The 19591-nt window shown below is 41.6% G+C and overlaps 1 protein-coding gene across 2 annotated transcripts in view; it reads left to right on the top strand.

Moving 5' to 3' along the window:
• NEK6 (NIMA related kinase 6) overlaps positions 1-19591 on the top strand; it is a 57674-nt gene that overhangs the window by 16379 nt on the left and 21704 nt on the right. Inside the window, exons 1-6 of one of the 2 annotated variants that reach the window (XM_032200183.1) lie at positions 4091-4100; positions 4402-4529; positions 11205-11345; positions 12289-12351; positions 15553-15663; positions 19103-19211. In XM_032200183.1, the coding sequence (XP_032056074.1) occupies positions 4437-4529; positions 11205-11345; positions 12289-12351; positions 15553-15663; positions 19103-19211 (517 nt within the window). In that variant the 5' untranslated portion in view covers positions 4091-4100; positions 4402-4436. Of the gene's footprint in view, positions 1-4090; positions 4101-4401; positions 4530-11204; positions 11346-12288; positions 12352-15552; positions 15664-19102; positions 19212-19591 lie in introns of those variants that run through there. The other variant, XM_032200182.1, reaches the window with a different exon arrangement.

Raw genomic sequence — 19591 nt, 5'->3', positions numbered from 1 at the left:
GTTATTACATTGGTTGGTAGCCAAGCCAAGCAATCTGGAGTTTATCTGGCTAATTAAAATTGACCCCAAACGCCAAACAATTGTGATATATCCTTAACATGACTTGGCTGGACTATCCTGGAAGTAATGCTGCATCAATAGAGCATCAGGGAAATCTCCCTGTGCTTTCAGGCACCAGCACTGGTATCTGCTCCACTTACCCCTTCCTCTCTCAAAGACTGGAAGCCCAATTGCCATCATTTGTTTTTAATGTTTAGTTCCCAAAGCAAGCAATTGCTTTTTTTTGGAGACAGAAGCAATTGTTTCAGTTTCAATTAAAATCTGGTTAAAGTCTGACTTTAAAATCTGGAAAATGCTGCAAGAGATTTTCTGAATCATATATAACCCTTGCTTTTGTGTATGTGGATTTTTGAGGCATGTGTGTTATTGGGGACTCGCTCAAGTTAAATATCTCATACATGTATTCATAGTAATGTCAAAAAGCTGTTAGGTTGTTCTTGTAATACCTTTTGCAGGTGAGGATCCAGTTCTTTTATCCACTTTCTGGAAGATACGTGATGCTTCATGCAATTTAAATATGTTTTAATTTACTGTCATGGTCAAGACCCAGTCTGAGGCTGTTTGACACCGCAGAGCTTCCTTGGAAATTTGGAAGCATAATAAAAAGCCTGTCACTTGAGAAATGAAAGTGCAGAACTAGAACAATGTAAAGTGAAAATGTGCCAGTGTTGAGAGATCTTATTCAAAGACTTCTTATTTCCTACTGTTGTCTTTGGCTGTTTTAAACAGATTTAAAGCAAACAAATGAAAAACAACAAAAAACCACAACACCCTAACCCTCAATTATTTGTCTGCAACTGCTGCTCCTCCCTGAATTTGATAACGAGGAAGTGAGACCAAATCTGGAGTGTTGTTGTGGCTGCTTGTTTTTTTGTTCTGAGTAGCTGTTCTCTTCCGTATTCGATTATTTTTGTTGATGCTATATTGTGTCAATGATATTGTTGCTGATAAAAAGTGGTATGTGAAATGGGTTTATTACTCCACTTGTTAGTAAAATTACATCCTAAAGCATCACATGAAACCCAAAAACTAGGTATAAGCAATAATTTTCTTCAAGTGCAGGGGCTGCCAAAATCTTAATTTTTCCCTTCTTTCCAACTCTTAAAAGAATAATAAGGAAAATTCATTACCAGTTAATATCACCGTCAGCTCTGGAGGCATTCCTTGCAGTAACTAAGCTGAGCTGTCACATAGGTCAGCCTCCTTGCTGCTCGTGGCCAACACGCACGTGGTGCTGCTGCGTGGTTAGCATGCAGGAGGTGCTGCCAGCCCGATCCCTGCAGCCTGAACAAGGTGGGAGTTTGTAACTCACTTGAATGACTTTGAGAAGACCAGTCCTTTTCAGAGGAATGAACACGTGGCTTTTGGTACACTACATTTTATGCAAATGCTTACATTAGTTAGAAGGAAGTGTTTCATGCGAATGGTTGGAATCCATGAGATAATTTCACGCACTGATTATGGGACTCTGAAAAAGCCGGCAGCATTTTGACACTGTACAACCCGAGTTCCTTTTTGGACATCGCAGAGTGCCTTTGTGTCCCTGGCTGCTATCTGCAGGGCCTCTCGCGAGGATCCCCCAGCCTACCTATGCGGCGGTTGCCAGCAGCCCAGAATAGCTGAGCTGACAGCTCGGGGCAGGACACGCTGTCCCGTAGGTGTCGGGCTGCGGGCGGCTGTCATGTGAGCCCTGCGTATCTCTTTTCAAAGCTGATATTTGGTTCTTGCCTCTTCCTTCGCTTCCAGCTGTAGCACTTGAAACAAGCAGTGACCGAACCCAAACACGCCGCCCAGTAAATGCTCCTACGTGCTGGTGGCGGCCGGGCTGTTCCGAGCTGCTGGGTGCCTTCCCGTTGTCTGAGCCCTGGCAGTGAGCAGCCCTACCTTGAGCTTCCTGTGGCAGCCAAAAAGCCGTGGTTCTCCCCGGAACGTCCCGGATTCGTGTGTGATCAGATGTCTGGGGTTCTCATGTTTAGCTGGAACTGCCTCCTCTCTCCAGGCTCTGTTCCTGTCCTGAGGCAGGAGGCAGCAGATAAGATGTTTGATCAGTTAGCCTACAGGTACTTCATGTGCACTGCACGGACATGCCTTTTTATCTCGAGGCTGCAAATGTGAAATTCCCAAATTCCTTGGGAGATGAGTGGCAAAAAGGGTGGCTGTCAGAGCCCGTGCTCTATAGCAGCGTTTCCTCTGTGCCTGGGGATTTGGGAAGAATAAATAAATAAATAAAATTAAAAAAAAAAAAAAAAAGCAATATGTGTTACATTCTCCCTTTAGTGAGTGACCTTTATAAATAATGAATAATAAAATAATGAGTAAAAATAAAATAATGAATAATAAAATAATGGTTAAGTTTAATAATAGTAGCTAGCATAATATAAGGTAGGAATTTAATAGGTCTCTCAACGCCAACATTAAATTCTCCTATTTTTCCTTTTTAAATGTTCACCTTTGTTGCTAATAAGTCTACAGATACCTGAAACGGAAGGAATGCTAAAATCAAGCTGTGTCATGCTAGTAGTGATTATCTTTCTTCTTAGAATCATCGCAGGGTTTGGGCTGGAGGGGACCTTAAAGGCCACCTGTTCCAGCCCCTGCCATGGGCAGGGACACCTCCCGCTGAATCGGGTTGCTCAGAGCCCCATCCAGCCTGGCCTTGGCTCTTCTTCCACTGGAGCTTCACTGTTCTGACTTGGACAAACATCTTTTACTAAGAGCAACCCTTGCATTTGTCTCTTCATATGTGGTAGCTATCCCCACTTTCACCTCTTTCCTAGTGAGTGCTTGCTGGAGGGAGCATTCATATGCCTAAGGACCAGGAGGAGCCTTTCCCGGTGCTTTTCCCAGCACCGTGTGCTCACGTTGCAGTGGCTGGCATTGGAAAGCTGGAGCTAAAAGCCCACTTTGTCGACAACTGTTAGAAGAACCAAGCACAACTTGCAATAGAAATTCTTCTGCATCGTGTTTTCTCTCTCCCCCCGCACACACCCCCAAATATTTAAAATACCTTTGCATTTTAAATTAAGAATTAGTCATTGCTCAAATGCCAGGCATGCACTATTAATACACTAATGAGATCAGGTTGTGCTCTGTCACAGAGTGAGTACTTGCCAAAACTCCTGAAACAAGTTTCTGAAAATGCTTGTGTTGGCCCCTAAATCTCACCTTGTCACTGTTATGCTTCTCGTCACCATTGAGGACAGCAGCACTGCGGTTCTAAAATGAGATCTTACCTAGAGCATGCACGGATAATGAATAACCAGCTATGAAATACGTTGTTTAGCAAGCCAAAAAACTCACACACATCCTTTGGAGGGGAAGGGACATCAATGTGTTCATGTGCACTACGCTCTGGTCTCATTGCTGAGGACTGGCTTTGCTCCCAGGGCTGGATCCTGACCCCAGACCATTAAATTATTAAATTAAATTATTCCATTAAATTACTAAATTAAATTATTTCAAATTTAACAAGTGTGTTGTAAGAATCACAAAGGACGTTTGGGGCTTTCTCTGTGTGAATTATTTATTACCATCTCTGGAAGAACACGCAGATAGTTGGGTTCACCTTGATTGTAAGATGTATTGTGGAAGATCAGAAGATGTAGACCCTAAACCAGAACTTAACAAACGTGACCTAGGGAAAAGCACGCCTTTCCTTGTGTTGTATGGCCCCGTTGATTGCACGTGCCTGAGATTTCCAAAGAGCCTTGAATGCTTTAAAAGCAGGCAAGGTAGGGTCTGTTTGGAAATCCCTTAAGGCCGAGGAATGGTGGTGGGGCGTGAGCTGGTGTTCATTTTTGTTTTGTGAACAGAGAAGGTGCCGGCCTTCCTGCAGCCGTCGCTGCGTGCCTGGTGCTGTAGGGATCCCCTCGCTCAGCAGCTCCAGGGGAAGCGCCACTCCCCGCCGTTAGCCGTGGTACCGGAGTTGAGAAAAGCAATGTTTTTTTGTAGATAACGTACCACTGAGCAAATAAACCCCTTCTCTGCTATTTTTCTTAGCATGAAAGCATACCCCTAATGTTTGCCATCGAGGTATTTTTGTTCTGTTATCTCAGGGGCGCGGGCATAAGTGTGACCTGTTGCTGCGTGCTCACGCGTGGCCGTGCCGGCGTGCGGTGCATCAGGGCCGGCCAAGGTCCCGCGGGGCACTGCTGGGTGCCAGGTTTGGGGCTGCTCAGTTCCACTTACACACGGAGCCCATCAGAGGGGGGAAGAAGGGGGCGGAATCAGTTCTCGCAGCCTTGCTGCACAGCCGCGTCTGGGCACACCCCTAGGAAGAGTTTTTGCTTCCCGTGTTGGATTGGCACTGACGAGCCTTCTTCTCTCTGGCGTTGCTCGCAGCTCCCGCGGAGTGAGGCAGGGTTTGGCATGGTACCATGGAGGGGCAGCACAACCACCCGCACCACCTGGGGGACCAGAACAGCGCGCTCTGCAAGCTGCCGGGCCAGGACTACCAGCATGACCCTCAGGTAAGCGGGGCTCTCTTCGGCCCTTCTTTGCTTTTCTTCCCTGCCTTTTACAAAGCGTGGGGAATTCTTAGCAATTTTTTTCCCTTTTCCTTTGTTTATAGCACAGTTGTGGCAGTTCTAGGGTATATCCAGCTTGGGATTTTGCCAGCCAGGCAGAGTTTCCTGAGTCCGATTTTTGATGATGATAAGAGACAAAGGAAATACTTTAAATTTCACTTAAAGCAAGTGTTTTTAAAACATCTTATAAAAACATGAACTGTGTTGGCTTTCTCTTCTCTGTGATTCTTTGAAGAAAAGGCAGGTGTTTGAATGTAAGTGAATAAATATATTTTATTTCCTTGTATTGATTAATAGCAAATGCTGATGAGAGAGTTACAAAATACAAGAAAGTTCATCCTACATGAAATTGTAGACTCTCTGACTTCATTTCCTGAGAGTTTCTGGAAGATTTCTACTGCAATATATTTTGTCCATACTGTCATCAGCTTACACTGTAGTGGTTCCTCTCCCTTCCCCTTCCCACCCTTCTGCAGCAGTGGGTTAAAACAAGGTTAGACCCTGTAATAAAATAACAGTGAGACCTTCACTGTAATCATGAAACTTTTGTTTCGTGAATTCTGAAAACTTGAATTTTTCAGACTGTTACACTGTTTTTCAGACCAGATGAGTTTTAGTTGTTTGTATTTTGAAAAGTGAATAAAAAGCATCTTGGAAAAGCTGTCAGAAAGAAGAATATTGGAACTGTGGCGTAACACTGCCACGGGGAGGGCACGTGGGTGTTAATTTGTTGTTCCAGCTGTGCAGGCCAGCGATGCTCAAGGTTTCTTGAACAAGAAATGGTCATTAGGAAGGCGGTATCAAAACCCAGTACAGGGTTTGCAAAAACAACGAGTTGCCTACACGATAGTATGACAATGAATGTATCTTATACAGCACTACTTGGAAAATACGTTGTATGGAGCAGAGCTCCCCTCTCCTAATGTAGCAATTTGTCATATTAAGTCATTTAATAATAATTGAATCCCCTTGATTAATCTCCTAGAATTAGCCAGTTGCATTTTGAGCAATTAGGGTTAATTACTGCCTCATTTGGCAGGATAGAGCCCCTGTAATTATTTCATGAACAAGATTAGGAAGTGTTCCTGTGCAGCAGATACATTCATGGCATCTTGGAGCACATGTTAGAATTTGTAATGACATAGTTAAGTGTAATTAGTAGCTAATAATCTATGTTCTGCTGCTCTGCTGATGCTGAGTGGGCTCGTTTTGCTGTATGGTCATTGTTAGTGAAACCTCCCCTCCACTCTGCTAATACCCAAGTTGTGTTAATGGAGGTCTCTAAGTATATTAACTGCTCTGAGAATGATCTAGTCTGGAATTAGGATTGCAGGAAGGTTTTTGTGTGTTGTTTTTTTTTTTTTTTTTTTTTTTTTTTTTAAGATACAAAGGGGAGGGGAGAAGGTGGAAGCTGAATAACAAATAACAAAATATGCAATCTACCAGAAAAATGCCTCTGCTCAGCAAATGCAGTTTAGAAATTAACAAAAAATCTAGTATTCAGAGGGCAGGCCACCTTACACTGATGACATGATATGATTGCTTATTACATATTTCTGATTTTCCATTTTGCAGGAACGTAATTATGTATAATTTTTAATTTCCTGGTACGTTTTACCTGGAAGAATCTGAGATTATATCTTTTTTTTTTTTTTTTTTTTTCTTCTGAAGGTGCAAGCAGTGCAGGCATGCTATAGAATAGTGCATGGATGAGAGGAGGGTTTGGATAGAAAAATCTGACTAAAGTTGCCTTACGAGAAGTGCCGTGCATGGTGGGGATGAAGGCAGAAGAGACAGAGCCTGGGTTTTTGCTGCAGGCAGGGAGGGGTTTGGTACAGCAGGGACCGCTCCTCCTGCCAGCCCCTTCCCCCCCAGAGACCAATGCAAGTGCCTGCTCCTCCAGTAGGAGTTTTTCTTGTAATTGCACGGCTTCCTAAAGCATTCTTCCATGCTGACAGAGGTGTTACTTCTATTTCACAGGTATCAACAAGAAGTTACTTGATGTCAGGTAACTTGTTAGTAGAGCTAGGAGTGAGGGTATCAGACTCTTCTTCCTGTCTTTAGCTGCTGTAGCTTAGTGAGAAGAAGGTAGTTCTGAGCAGTGCTTCGTATTTAGAAGTTTTCTAATCAGAGTAAGTGAATGTAAAATCACAGTTTAGCTTCTGGCTACCTGACTTGAAGAAGTTTGTCAGCAAGGCACACAACACATTCCAGTAATGTTCTGAGTGAAAGTGTCAGTCACTGACATCTCAGAGTTACTTGTGTTTGTAGCAATAGGAAGGGGAAGTTATTGAGGAATAAACCAGTGACGTGAAATACAGAGCTGCAATTTTTTATTTAGTTTTCATACTATATAAACTTGCTTTTAAACATTCCTCTGATATACTTGCACGTCTTAGCAGTGGAGCTGCTCATGGCAGTTTCGTTTTGGCCTGCCAATTCAAAGTAGATTTGAACATCTAGCAGCAAAGACACTGCAGTTTGTTTTCTGAAGTGCTTAGCTTGTTTCTATGTTAACATGAATTCCTTTGTTGATGTGAATATGTGGTCTGCTATTTTCAAGCTGGTATTTCTCTCTTTCCTCTTCATAAACTAGTACAGATACCTGCTGATAGAGATGTTAAAACTTTGAAATTCAAGCCAAGTTCTTCTGTAAAGCAAACTTTAAATTCTAGGTAACAGTCCAGGTTTAGGATATCGTACAATGGCAGCGTAGTCTGGTTTTGAAGCGGCAAAATGAAAAACCTGATGTATTCTTCAATAATTACTTGACTACCTGTTTGAAGGATAATCCATATTTTAAAAGTTTCCTCATCTCTTGTGAGCCCAGAAGTTCTTTTTTTTTTTTTTTTTTTTTTTTTTTTTAATCAATCTGTTCTAAGTGTTCTCATAAATTCACGCTGGAATTCCAACCTCAAAGTATACGAAATTCTTTTCAGGTAAGCATCATTGAGTGGAGATGGGTGTACAATTTGGGACATCATAAAAGGGTTTGAAACACTGATGTTCATAGTAAATCATTGCTTATAATGTATACGTGTTCAACTGTGGGGGCTGAAGCTTCTCCATCTACTATCACAGATGTCTTTTAAAGGTGAAATTAGTTTACGGTAAATGTCATTCAGATGAAGTATGCACTTTAGAAGCAAGGAAACAGTTGCTTTAAAATTAATGATGCATTGCAAATATCAGGAAAAAAAACTTATATCCAGCGTGAAGATAATTAAAATTCAGGTCAGAAGTGTATGACTTAGTCAGGCTAAATTTTTTAATGAGATTTCAGAAAATTAATTGGGCGAGTATGTTTTTACTCTTCTGAAGAATATTTCATTTCATGGCTCTACAGGAAGATGCTTTTGTTGGTATCTAAAGATTGTAGTGACTGACTTTTTAACTGTTGGTTAACCGATCTTTAACAATTTTTGGTTGATTAAAAATAATCTAAGCATCGTGCAGCCTTGTGGCCACTTGTGCAGACTGATGACCAGTGCTGGTTCCCCACATGGCCATCAGACAACAGTAAAACAATTGAATTTATTATTAATCAGCATTGCACAATGTGTAAACCCTGAGCATTAATTAGCGGTGAACAGTCCCATTTTTTTTGGCTTATTCAGGCTTGTTTTTCGTCTTCCCATACCACTGGGAGAAGCAGTCGTGCAGGCATTGCTCTGTGGCTGGTCAGTATTTCACTGGCCTTTCTGTGCTTAGTCTCTCACCGCTCAGTGTTGGCCTTTGCCTGAAACTCCAGGTTAACGGCTGCAGGAAGGGCTGCTGGGGCAGTTCTCCCAGGACTGCTCAGGTTTTCTCCTTATTATTTGAAAATTACTTACTTATTGGTAGATTAATTGGTCGCACATTCACAAGCGCAGAGGAGCTATCCTTTCCCTTGCTCCCTGTGCCATTGAATGGAGAGTGCCGAGTAAGCTGCTGAGCATCAATATATTGGAGACACTTTTCCTTAAAGAGGAACAAGTCTCTGAGTCAGGAGAACAGTTCAGGATATTTCTTTGGTGGCACTGAAACAGACATCCCTGAAAATGTGGAAGCACGAGTGGAAACTACAACCTATCAGCAAAGAGCAAGTATGTGGCAAGGAATTTTTTTAGTACTGTCATTCTCTGCAATTGCTTGTGTTGCTTTATAATCTGGTATGTAGACTCCTCATCAGCTTTAATTAATTTCTTATCATTGCAGTGTATCTACTCAGGGGCATGCAAGATAAAATAACTGTTTTTTATTGCTTTTTTTTTTTTATATCGCAAAATCTTGCTGATTCTGTTTTGCAGAACCTCATAAAACCTCAAATTTTCAGGCTGAAAGTTCTGGTAAACTTCTTCCTTAAGTATTTTGCAGAAGGCCATCGCCACATATTTCTGTGAGCTTTGAAATTTTTGCTTTTGCATCAATGATTACGTCTAAAAGAGGACATGTATGCCAAAGATGTTGTCCAGAATAGCTTGTTCCTGCAATAATCTCTGTGTTTCTTCTGAAAAATGAATAGCCTCTTTATTTGAATGAGGAATTAATTGACTTTAATCTTTGGCTTTTTTTTTTTTTTTTAATAGAGTACTAGAAGAATGAGACTTCATTGTGTGGACAAAGAGAACAGCCTTTGTCTCAAAATGAGCTGTTCGCAGACTGTCCCTTTCCTACAGCTGCCCTGCGAACCAAAGTGTGCAAATTGCCAAATTATCAAAATGTCTTCAGATTTGTAGTGATTCGCATTTTTTCCCCTCCTATTTCTACTTCTTTAACACTTCACTGCCATAAGTCATGACACAAGTGACATGTATGTCAGGCCAGTCTATGGGGATGCTGTTCTGAGGAGGTTGATACTAGGTACGCTTAATGTGTGATGTTATTTGTAAGAGCTACCTGCTTACATTTAAGTACAAAAAAGCACAAGAGAAGATTAAGTTTAAGCAGACTTGTGGGAAAGTGGACTGCCCCAGTCAGTGGGGAGCTTTCTGATATTCTGATAGGCTTTGGTCAAACCTGGGCACGCTCTCTGGCTTATACTGCAGTCAAACATCCAGCCTGTATGAAAGCTCCATTACTTTAATTAGGTCTGATAGGTTGTGATAGCAAATGCAAATCTAGGTCATTGCATATGTAAATGTGCAGCTGTAGTCCTGGAGGATGCCAGAACATATCAGCTAAGGTGTCCAGTCGTCATCCGGCATTAACTCCAGCAAGGCAAGCAGACTTTATATGTTAACCGTGCAAAAGTGGTTGGGACACACACATACCTCCTGTCACTTCACTAACATCATAAAATCACACTGCAAGTGTTACCTTTATTCTGAACTCCAGAGTAGAAAATCTTTTACTCAAACTTTCTTACTGCACAGTTAAGGGGAATGCTTTTATTTCTTTCTGTGGTTTAATGAGATAAAAGTGGTTTGCAATTCTGTATGCTGATGCCTTTGTTTTTATATAAATACCTGACTGATACTTTTTTTTTTTTTTTAATTGAGTAGTAACAATTTTTATTCCTGTTGCAAATGAAAGAAATTCAAACTTAGTTGTAAGAAACATACACTGTAAGACATTGTCGCTCTGGCTTGTGTGTACTTGTGGTAGAAGTTACTGGACTGAAAGCTTTACTTGCATTTTAAATCTTATTTCCATTCCCAGCCCTCTGGGTTAGGAAATCACAGTAGCAGCAGTGGTCACCTCCCTGAGCTTCCAGCCTCTGTGGCCTGCTCTTCCTGGACGCTCGCTGGGGTTGTCTGCTGAAGATGCAACTTAAACAACAGCTGAATCCCTGGGAAACTGTCCCCACAACTTCCCTTGTGTACTTGGCTAATTGCTTTTTGCGTTTTTCGGTGGGAACTCTGAAATGGCTCAAGATGTTGAAGCTTAAAAATAGTCTACTTGGCACGCTCAACAACTTTGTCATTTATTTTCATAATTTTTTTTTCAAAAATTGTTTAGCGGTCACGTTAATTACAGAAGAAACCGGAATGGCTCTAGGGAGCAATGCAGTCCCTAGAGCCCCTGGTCCTCGTTCCGCTGCCTCTGCCTGCCCGGCTGCATGCTCACCTGAGGCTGCTCCCCAGGAGGCATCGACACCTCCGAGGTGCCAAGTGGGCAAAGCAGATGAGCGGGTGTGCGACCAGGGAGACGGTACTTTGGGGCTCATTAGCTGCTTACATGGGAGGCAAGGCTTCTTCCTTTTTAGAAAAGTCGTTTAACTTAATTCAGCTTACATTACTAACAAATTACTGGAAATTAATGCATTTATGGTCAGAATTATCTATGGACTGATGAGCCTGGAATAAATTCCTGATCCTCACAAATGAGAGCATGAGTGCATGTGCGCTTGGAGTTGTTAACTCTGCTCTGTACAAATCTCTGCTCTGGTGCAGCACTGCAAGGAGTGCACAAAGCAAATTGCAGGTGAGGAAAGGAAAGCCAGACCACTCCATGGCCCGTTGTATTTCCAACACCAGGTTTCTATGTCTTTCTTGCCTTCTGTCCTTATTCTCCTGCACACAATTAGTCTTAGACTGCTAGTTTGGGGTCTTACAGGAGGCAGATTGGGAATGCAAGTTTCTGGGTTTGCTATTGCTTTTTGTAGCTCATTGATTCAATTTCTTTTGAATTGAACAGAGACATTTAACATCGTACCCATACCGCTGCACGCTGGCAGACTTTCAGATAGAGAAAAAGATTGGACGAGGACAATTCAGTGAAGTTTACAAAGCAACTTGTCTTCTGGACAGAAAACCTGTGGCATTAAAGAAAGTTCAGGTAAGCATTTAAATTCAAAGTGTTACTGCTTAGCAAGTAGAATGGGAATGCTTTAGGTGTCTACGCAGATCTAAAAAAGAGGCATCTGACTCAGAAGTGTGTTCTTTTGTCAGCAGTAATAATGCTAAAAAATGTTTTACAAACTGAGAGCTCACTGTTTGAGTCCATTGGATGATCTGGTCTGATGTTACTCTATAAATCACGGTTATGCAGCAATAGTAACAGCAGTGTAATTTCATATTTATTTTTAATTTCATTTTTTACCTTATAAAAAAGATTTATTATTAAATGTGTGGGAAAGAGCAAGGCTCTAATGGCCATCATCATACAGACAAGACTCTGCCATCTCAGCACAGACCAGCCACGGGAGGCGAGGGCAGGAGGGGCAGCTGGAGGTGCTGGCTCCTCTTCCCCCCTCTGCAGGTGGTGGCGATACCTGGGCGTGCAGGGGCAGCCGCTGGGCTGCTCGGTGGCCAGGCTCTCAAGTGCTGAAATAAAAGACAAAAGAAATGCTCGTGCTTGTTGGAGACTTCAGAAGAATTTCAGAAAAGCTTTCATGCCAGCAGTATTGATTTGTAACTCAGCATAAAGTATTGTGTAGTGTTATTTCAAAGGAAAAAAAAAAAGTTTTGTCTTTTATTTACCATGTGAAAAAGTAGTAAGCTAAATGTTCGAAAATGATGACAGCAAATTCACAAGCTAGTATCTTTAGGGTTTTTTTTGCTGCTTAGAATATTGCCTGCAGGTTCTACAATTAATTTTACCTTATTGCTAGTACTTTACTATTTTCAAAATAAAGAAAATGTTTCTCTTTGATCTGAGTGTTGTATGTATACTCATTACAGTACAGGCTGTACGAAGTGAGGGACGAAAGACAAATCTCCTGTTAAGCAAGTTCTTAGTTTTTGATATTTCATTTTAATCTGTGTTTTTACCTTTGTAGATTTTTGAAATGATGGATGCCAAGGCTAGGCAAGATTGCATTAAAGAAATTGACCTCTTGAAGGTAAGAATTTTACAATTCCTCTTCAATTTTTTGTTTTGAGGAAAAAATATTTTCAGGTTTGCCTTTCATAGCAAATAAAGCTCATAGGGCACATACAGTCTTAGTAGACTGTGCTTTCTTTTGCAAGCTAAAATGCCTGCATTATATAAGTTCTATCTAAAAGCATTATTTTATTGAGTTTTCTGCCGGTTGTCTAAGGAATCTATTAAAAATCTGTCATAGAAAAATACACCAAGTACTCTTATTTCAGAGAGGTATGCAAGTTCTGTGCTTTGTATTTTGATTTGTTTCTCTCTTTAAAATAAGCTGATTAATGAACCTGCTAAAGGGAAGAAGTTTTGCATGTCTGTCATGTTACATGTGTACATACACATGTGAAAAATGGTAGTGTAGGTGCAAACTCTGAAACCAGACAGTGCTTTTAAAGTGATTAAACCCACTAATGATCTTTGCTTTCTCAGTAATTTATTTCAAAACGTTTGTGGAAAATATGTACACGTTGCGCTTTGTTGGCTCCAAGCCCATGTATTTAAGTTAAAAACCTCTGTTTGTCTGAAATTAAGCAATATCCATGTTTATTCTGAAGTCTTCAGCGGTAGTCTTCCAAGCAGAGTAGCGTGCCTGCAAGTTCTTGTTTGTGCGTCTTCCTGTAGCAGCTGGAGCTCCCAGGGGAATGAGTTTCCATGATGCCAGCAGAGTGCAGCTCTGCTTTGAAAACTGCCAGCTGATAAAATGGGATTGGTTTTGTTCATCCGGGTTCATCCGGCCGGCTCCAGCGCCTGCCAGTCAGCAGCTGAGCGCGCGTCGCCCTGTGCCTTACGACACGCAACGTGTCAGAGCCTGCCTGCAGCTCGTCTCCTGCTAATGGAGAGCTCTGTGCTGCCTGTCCTTGCAGCAGCGTGGAGGTGGCTGAAGGCATGTCTGTGGATGTGCTGGGACCGAAGTCCCTGATGCTGCTGTGCCATCAAACTTTCTAGGATGCGTTAACGAAATAGGAAATGTCGTTAACCCAAGATGAGGTGTTTGCAGTGTTTTTCACATTTAAGGATTTGTGGGAGTTAACATACTTTGCTTCTGACAAAAGAGATTCCAGGTAGCCTTCGTTATGCCACAGGCATACACCGTAGTTACAGAAATAACCCCTGAGTCAGTTTACTTATTTATAATAAGCTTAACAAAAGGAAGAGTGGAGCATGGAGATGTGGTGTATCCAGAGTGCTCTGCCCAGCCGCTCCGGGAAAACAGAGTCCAAAGGTCTGTGAGACAAAAGGTAGAGACAATGTACACGCCTGCATTCACACCTTGGGCAGGTTGTGGGCAGTCTCCCACATTTTCCAGCAGAGGAAGGAGCTCGGTAAGGCTCCCTCCAGAGTGCTCATCCTGCTGCTCAGCCTCAGCAAAGGGTGGCGGCAGCTCCAGCTGCTCTTGGGCAGCGCTTGGATGTCTGCTCGTCCACAGAGCCATCACAGAAGTTAGCACGGTGGCACAGGTGTCTTGTTTGTGACCTTGTGTGACTTCACTGTCGCAGGAGAAACGCCCCTCTTTAGAGCTGATGGGTTTCTTTAAATCAATACAAATTAAGTCAATAAAAAGTGCACGTTTGTTCTTTCATGGAAAAAATATATTTAAAATCTTTGTGTTAGTTAAACAACGTTTGTGTGTGAGTAGTTGGGTTTTGTTATAAGCAGTAAACTAAGCAGAGGCTGCAGGGGGGAACATTAGCATGGTAAGTCTCCAAAGGTGTGCGGTCTGCATTCCTTGTTAGGGTTGTTGTATTTTGATGCAATTTATTGGCACATGGTGCTGAGGTTTAGAAGAAGGTTTGTGTGATTGCTTGAACTCCCCACTGCCTTTGGGAACTCAGGAGAGTTTTCCTGGCAGAGCAGCCTACAAAAGATAGAAAGCAACTCACAAGTCAGAGGCTTACCTTTATCAGTAAGAGCAGCGTGCAGCGTCCTGGCGTTGGCTGTGCTGTGTCAGCTTGTGTGATGCTGTGGGGGCCGTGAGGCATCCCGGCGAGCACACCGTACCCGTATCCGTTCTGCTCCTGCTTTTGGTGCTTTCTTGCCTGGAAGTTGGTCTTTGATCGATGTACCTGAGGGCAGACATGTGAAAGAAATTTCAGCAGAAATGGTGGGCTCTGCTATTTATTTATTTATTATTTATTTAAGGCTTGGTCTGGTGGGAATGCTCTTCTCCTGATGCCTGCACATGGATCCCATTAACACTAATGTGCGTTAGTGTCGAGGCATCGCAAAGGAGAATCTATCCCCTAATGTGCATGCAGAGAGGCGTGATTAGCATGATGGATCATAACAGTGTTTCTTTTGGCTTTGTAACCCCTGAAATAGGCAGGTTGAGTCACAGCTGTTTTGTAGATGAAATGCTCACTTTGGTAGTTTCTAAATTCACTGCGTTTCTAAGAGCACAAGAGAAAGATAATGTCATGCAAAATGAGCAAGAGCGAGTGACTAGAGAAATCTGGGTACTCCGTTACCTTCTAAGCAATTAGTTTTCCGTTTTAAGAAATTCAGACATAAAATATCAAAATGGAAATTTTAATTTGTTGAGCCAGTTTCTTAATTTAGTCCTGTGAATAAAGCATAACAATCTGAGAAGCTGCAAATTTTTAAGAAACAGAGGAGAAAAAATAAAAAGTACAATACCAGTTGTGAATATAAGAAAAAGCTATACTTAAATGGAAGTAATAAGTGAAAATGTAAGCATAAATAACAGGGATAATAGACTAACATACTGAATGTAATTTGTATGTTATTTTACTTCCATCAAAATTTTTGTTGAATTTTACTCATTTTTATCAAGTACAGTAATCAGTAATTGATTTGTATGTGTGTTTTTTTCATTATTATTATTCTAACAGGGAAAAAAAAACAGTTATTGCTTACTGAGTGTCTTTCAGAATGTTGCTTTTAAATACTTTGTGAGTTTACAAGAGAAAAGGCTGTTTCACCCTGTTCTGGGCCATACTGCTGTTTATCCAAGAGACTTTTATTAAGCTATGTTTTTGATAAATGAACTTGTTTCTGACATGCTCTCTGTGTACAGTTACCCAGAGCAGTTTGTAGTTGCACCTATTATCAACCATTTTGCTTAATGATTACAAAAATGGTACAAGTTTTGTATCTTTGAGTTGTTACTACACTGTTATAATTTTTTTCTTTGCACTTCCTCTATCTGCAGCAACTGAACCACCCCAATATAATTAAGTATTTGGACTCTTTCATTGAAGACAATGAGCTTAACATTGTCCTGGAGCTGGCAGATGCTGGAGATCTCTCCCAGATGATTAAGGTAAGGAAGTGTCAGTTCTAAAGGGGTACAAACAGCCAGGAGGCAGCAGCCCTGATGCTCCTCTCGCGGTGCCACCCACCCAGAGGGGCCGAGACTGAGCGTCTGCAGGCAGGTGGGATGCAGCAGGGGCTGCTGCTCGCCCTGCCTGCTGCTTCAGACGGGAGCAGGTCTCCGTGTGGGTTGGTGGGATGTGTGCCTTACTTTGCAAGGCTGATTTATCCCACCTGTGATTGATGAGGACATCTAATTGTTAGATTCGGTGTTCACATAGCCTGTCTGCCACTGAAGACATTCAAGGAAGCGTATTGACTTTCCTTGCAACAGGGATTTGGGGTTGAGAAAATGTTTCAAGTACTTGCTCTTCTCTTATGTCGCTCTCAGGAATACTTGTATTGCTGCAAACCAGCTTTAGTTAAGCTGTTACCACCTGCTTTTATATTTTCTTTGACGTGTTAATCTTTAGACATACATCCCTTGTGAGAACAGATGTGTTATATCATGTTTGTTAGCACTCTCAACCTTCTCTCCATGTTTTACCTGTTTTTTTTGCCATCATTATTCTGTAATTATCATAAATGAATGTTTGGAAAGTTCTCCTCCTCCTTGTTGTCACAGTTAAAATATCTTATTAACAGATTTGTTTTCTTTGCCAGCAGAGCTATGAGGCACTAGGCCAAAGGCTGTCAAACAAGTTATCCATTCAGTCCGTAGTCAGTGGCTAAATTTACAGTTTCCCTGAAAATCTGCTCCATCTCAGGGAAGAGTGCCCCTGGGCGAGCAAGCTGGGGGTGGGTGGTTGGGGGAGCAGTTCCTGGGGAAAGCCCCAAAATTCCAGAGACGGACCTAATCCACAGACCCCTGACAGCAGCAGCAGCTCTGGACCTGGGGGTGAGGTGGCAGTGGCCGAGGTCGGGGGGAGGCTGGTGCCTTGCTGCGGCCAAGGGGCAGGAGACAGCCTGGGAGAGCCCCTGCCCTGCCCGTGTGTCCTCTTTCAGCACTGTGCTCGTGTCCAGCTTCTCATGTGTTTTCCCAGCAGATCCTGGGAAGCCTGTGGTTCATCACAGGCTCTTAGTAGCTGCGGTTAAGGCTTGTGAGGGTAGGAGTTAGGGCTGTGATCACCCTGGGATGTGCAAATATTTTTCTTCATTTTTAAGTCTTAGCTTAAAGAAGTTTTGCCAGCATAATTGTGAGGTATCATATAAAATATTTGAGCTTTTTACAGTTTTTAGTTTAAGATTTTCCCTACTAAATGTTTTTTTAATCTGTTGGGGTTGGTTATTTCATTTTCTTAAAATTATTTCTTGTATGCCTTAATAAACGGAGTTACATTTTTCTGTTTTCTGCCCATTCTTAGGTTGATAGCTGGAACAACAGTGTAACTTAATTTTTTTTCTGCCAATGCTCTCCAGTCTGGTCTGCTTTCCCATATGTTTATTGCAGTCATGAGGAAGACGAGGCTTTGTAAAGGTCATATAAATGCTGCCATTCCTTTGGTGCAAATATTTGAATTCATTTTTTTTGAAGTAAAGGGTGGGGAAACAAAAACAGGAAAAAGAAGAAAAAAGAAGAAAAAAACAACTAAAACCAGGAGGGAATTAAATTCTCCTCCTAAACATAGCTTGAAAGTAAAATTGACGAGCTGAGGTTTGCTGCCTGCTCTTCTGTGGCGCCCTTGCTCCCCACCCGTCCCTTGGGAATTTAAGCTTATGTGAGGATTTTCAGTTTCGGAGAGGCGGTAGGAACAGCAGTAACAACACTCTGAAGGTGCGAGAGTGATAAAAACAGGGACTGTCTTTGTCACGCCCCTGTTGCCTGCATTATTTATGAGGTATTGTAAAGCTGATGTAACAGAGTGCTGCTGGATAACCCACTGGAGAGTTGGGACTCTCTTGTAAATGTCAGGCAAGTCTTATTGGACATGACATTTAGAAAATTATCACTTGTGGTCTTGCATATCCACTCTTAAATACTTTAATGAGAATTAAATAATATTATCGTGTATATAACACTTTATCCCTCACCCTCTGTAATTCCTCTGTGCTCTCTATCAAGTTTCGGTTTGAAACTGTTGCAAGCTGTCAGACTTGCTGCCTGGGGAATTGCACGGTCGTGCCCCTTCACAGCTGATATGCAAAATAAAATTTGCCATTACTTGAGTCAAACACGATCCAGTAACAGCATTTCACATAAAATACAAAATGTGACAACGGACATCAGATGTCTGTGCTGAGAGGAAAAAGCACAAGTTGCAGAAAGGGGCAACAGCCAATTTCCTTCCTTTATTCTTGCTCTTGCATGCTGCTGACGGAAATTCTCAAGGGTACGATGCAAAAGAAATGTGATTGTAGAGTGCTAGAAGGGTATACAGCGTTTCAGAGATGGTCGTTATCCAGTCATACCTTGTATATCAAAGGATGAGGATAAATCCTAAACCACTGGAAGGGAAGTGTATTAGAAATGTGTTTTGTTAGCGTTCCAGATGAAGAACTTGCTCAGTATCAAGCACAGGAAGAAGCAATGAGAAGTCAGGGACCAATAACCAGAAGTAGTGCAATTTTGGGAAGCATTGAAGGAGGCTGTGGCACTTTGCACAATGTACCCAGCTGTAGCGTGTTCCTGAAATGGAAAAGAGCACTTGAAGATGCATCATCATATTTGGCCTCCACTGGAGTGTACAGCTGATTATTTATTCCTGTAATAAGTTACTTGGGAGGAAGAATTAAGTATTGGAGATAACCATCCCCAAGACGCACTACTTCTTATTGCATGCATTTTGCTTTTGATAATTTTGCCTGAGAGCTTTTAGCACCCAGAAGTCTACAGAGTCTGGACTCAGCTATGCTTGGCACTGCAGAAAAGCACACAAAACGGCCTCCTTCCAAATCTGTGCGTCTTGATCAGCAGTGTCTTTGCAATCTCACTAGAGAGAGTTCAGTTAATTTAATATTCCTATTATGCATAAAATAGAATATATTATCCTACCTGATCACAGAAGAAATATAGATACTTTATTGATGCTATGGCCATCTTTTTAGAAGGGGAAACATATTTCCTTATTGTTGTTAATAGACTACAACAATGAATGCTTATGAGATTTTTTTAATGATCTTTTGTTACTTAAGGCAAAATATTTGAGACATTTGTTGTTTTGAGGCATTAAATATGTTTTGCAAGGTAATTAAGGAGATTAATGCTAATTATAATTGGTGTCCATTCAAAAATGTCAAACCTGTTTATGCATATTTTTCATAATAGTTGTTAATGAGTGAACTGCATTGAAGTCTACATACAGAGAGAAGGAGTTAAAAGCTAATCAGAAGAAAAGTCATGCTGCTGCAGATTGGGAAGACGCAAGCAACCTGCAGTTGACTAACATGAGTCCAGGAACTAGTCAAATATGTTGCTTTTCAACTGATCTTTTATTTATTTCCTTCCACAGTATTTTAAAAAGCAGAAACGGTTAATCCCGGAAAGGACGGTGTGGAAATATTTTGTGCAGTTATGCAGTGCAGTTGAACACATGCACTCCCGCAGGGTGATGCACAGAGGTAACATTAATTCAGTCTCTTTTCACTGAATAATAATATAATGTTCCAATTAGTAAGCGCCTACATTCAAAAACAATTATGCTGATGTTCAGCCAATGCATGTTTAGAGAGGCTGGAGCTTGCAAGATGGATTTCTCCTTCTGTCTTTTTGCCTCATTGTTAAAGGATTCGGTCCGAAGTGAGTGTGGTATTAGGAAGATGAGCTGCTTTGTATTCCAGACACTGATATTAAGTAGAAGTGTCAAACTTGCCATTAGAAAAGTGTCAGAAGTAAAATGCTGAGACTACTAGATAACAGTGAACTCTAAGAAATAGTCTTCATTATATTAGTTGTGACCTTAGAGAGTTTAGAAGAGCTTTCCTGTCTTGGAAGCTTTTCT

The sequence above is a fragment of the Aythya fuligula genome, chromosome 19 (assembly GCF_009819795.1).
Source record: "Aythya fuligula isolate bAytFul2 chromosome 19, bAytFul2.pri, whole genome shotgun sequence".
Taxonomy (NCBI): domain Eukaryota; kingdom Metazoa; phylum Chordata; class Aves; order Anseriformes; family Anatidae; genus Aythya; species Aythya fuligula.
Note: the sequence above shows the minus strand (reverse complement) of the source record. Positions and strands in the feature narration are given on the sequence as shown.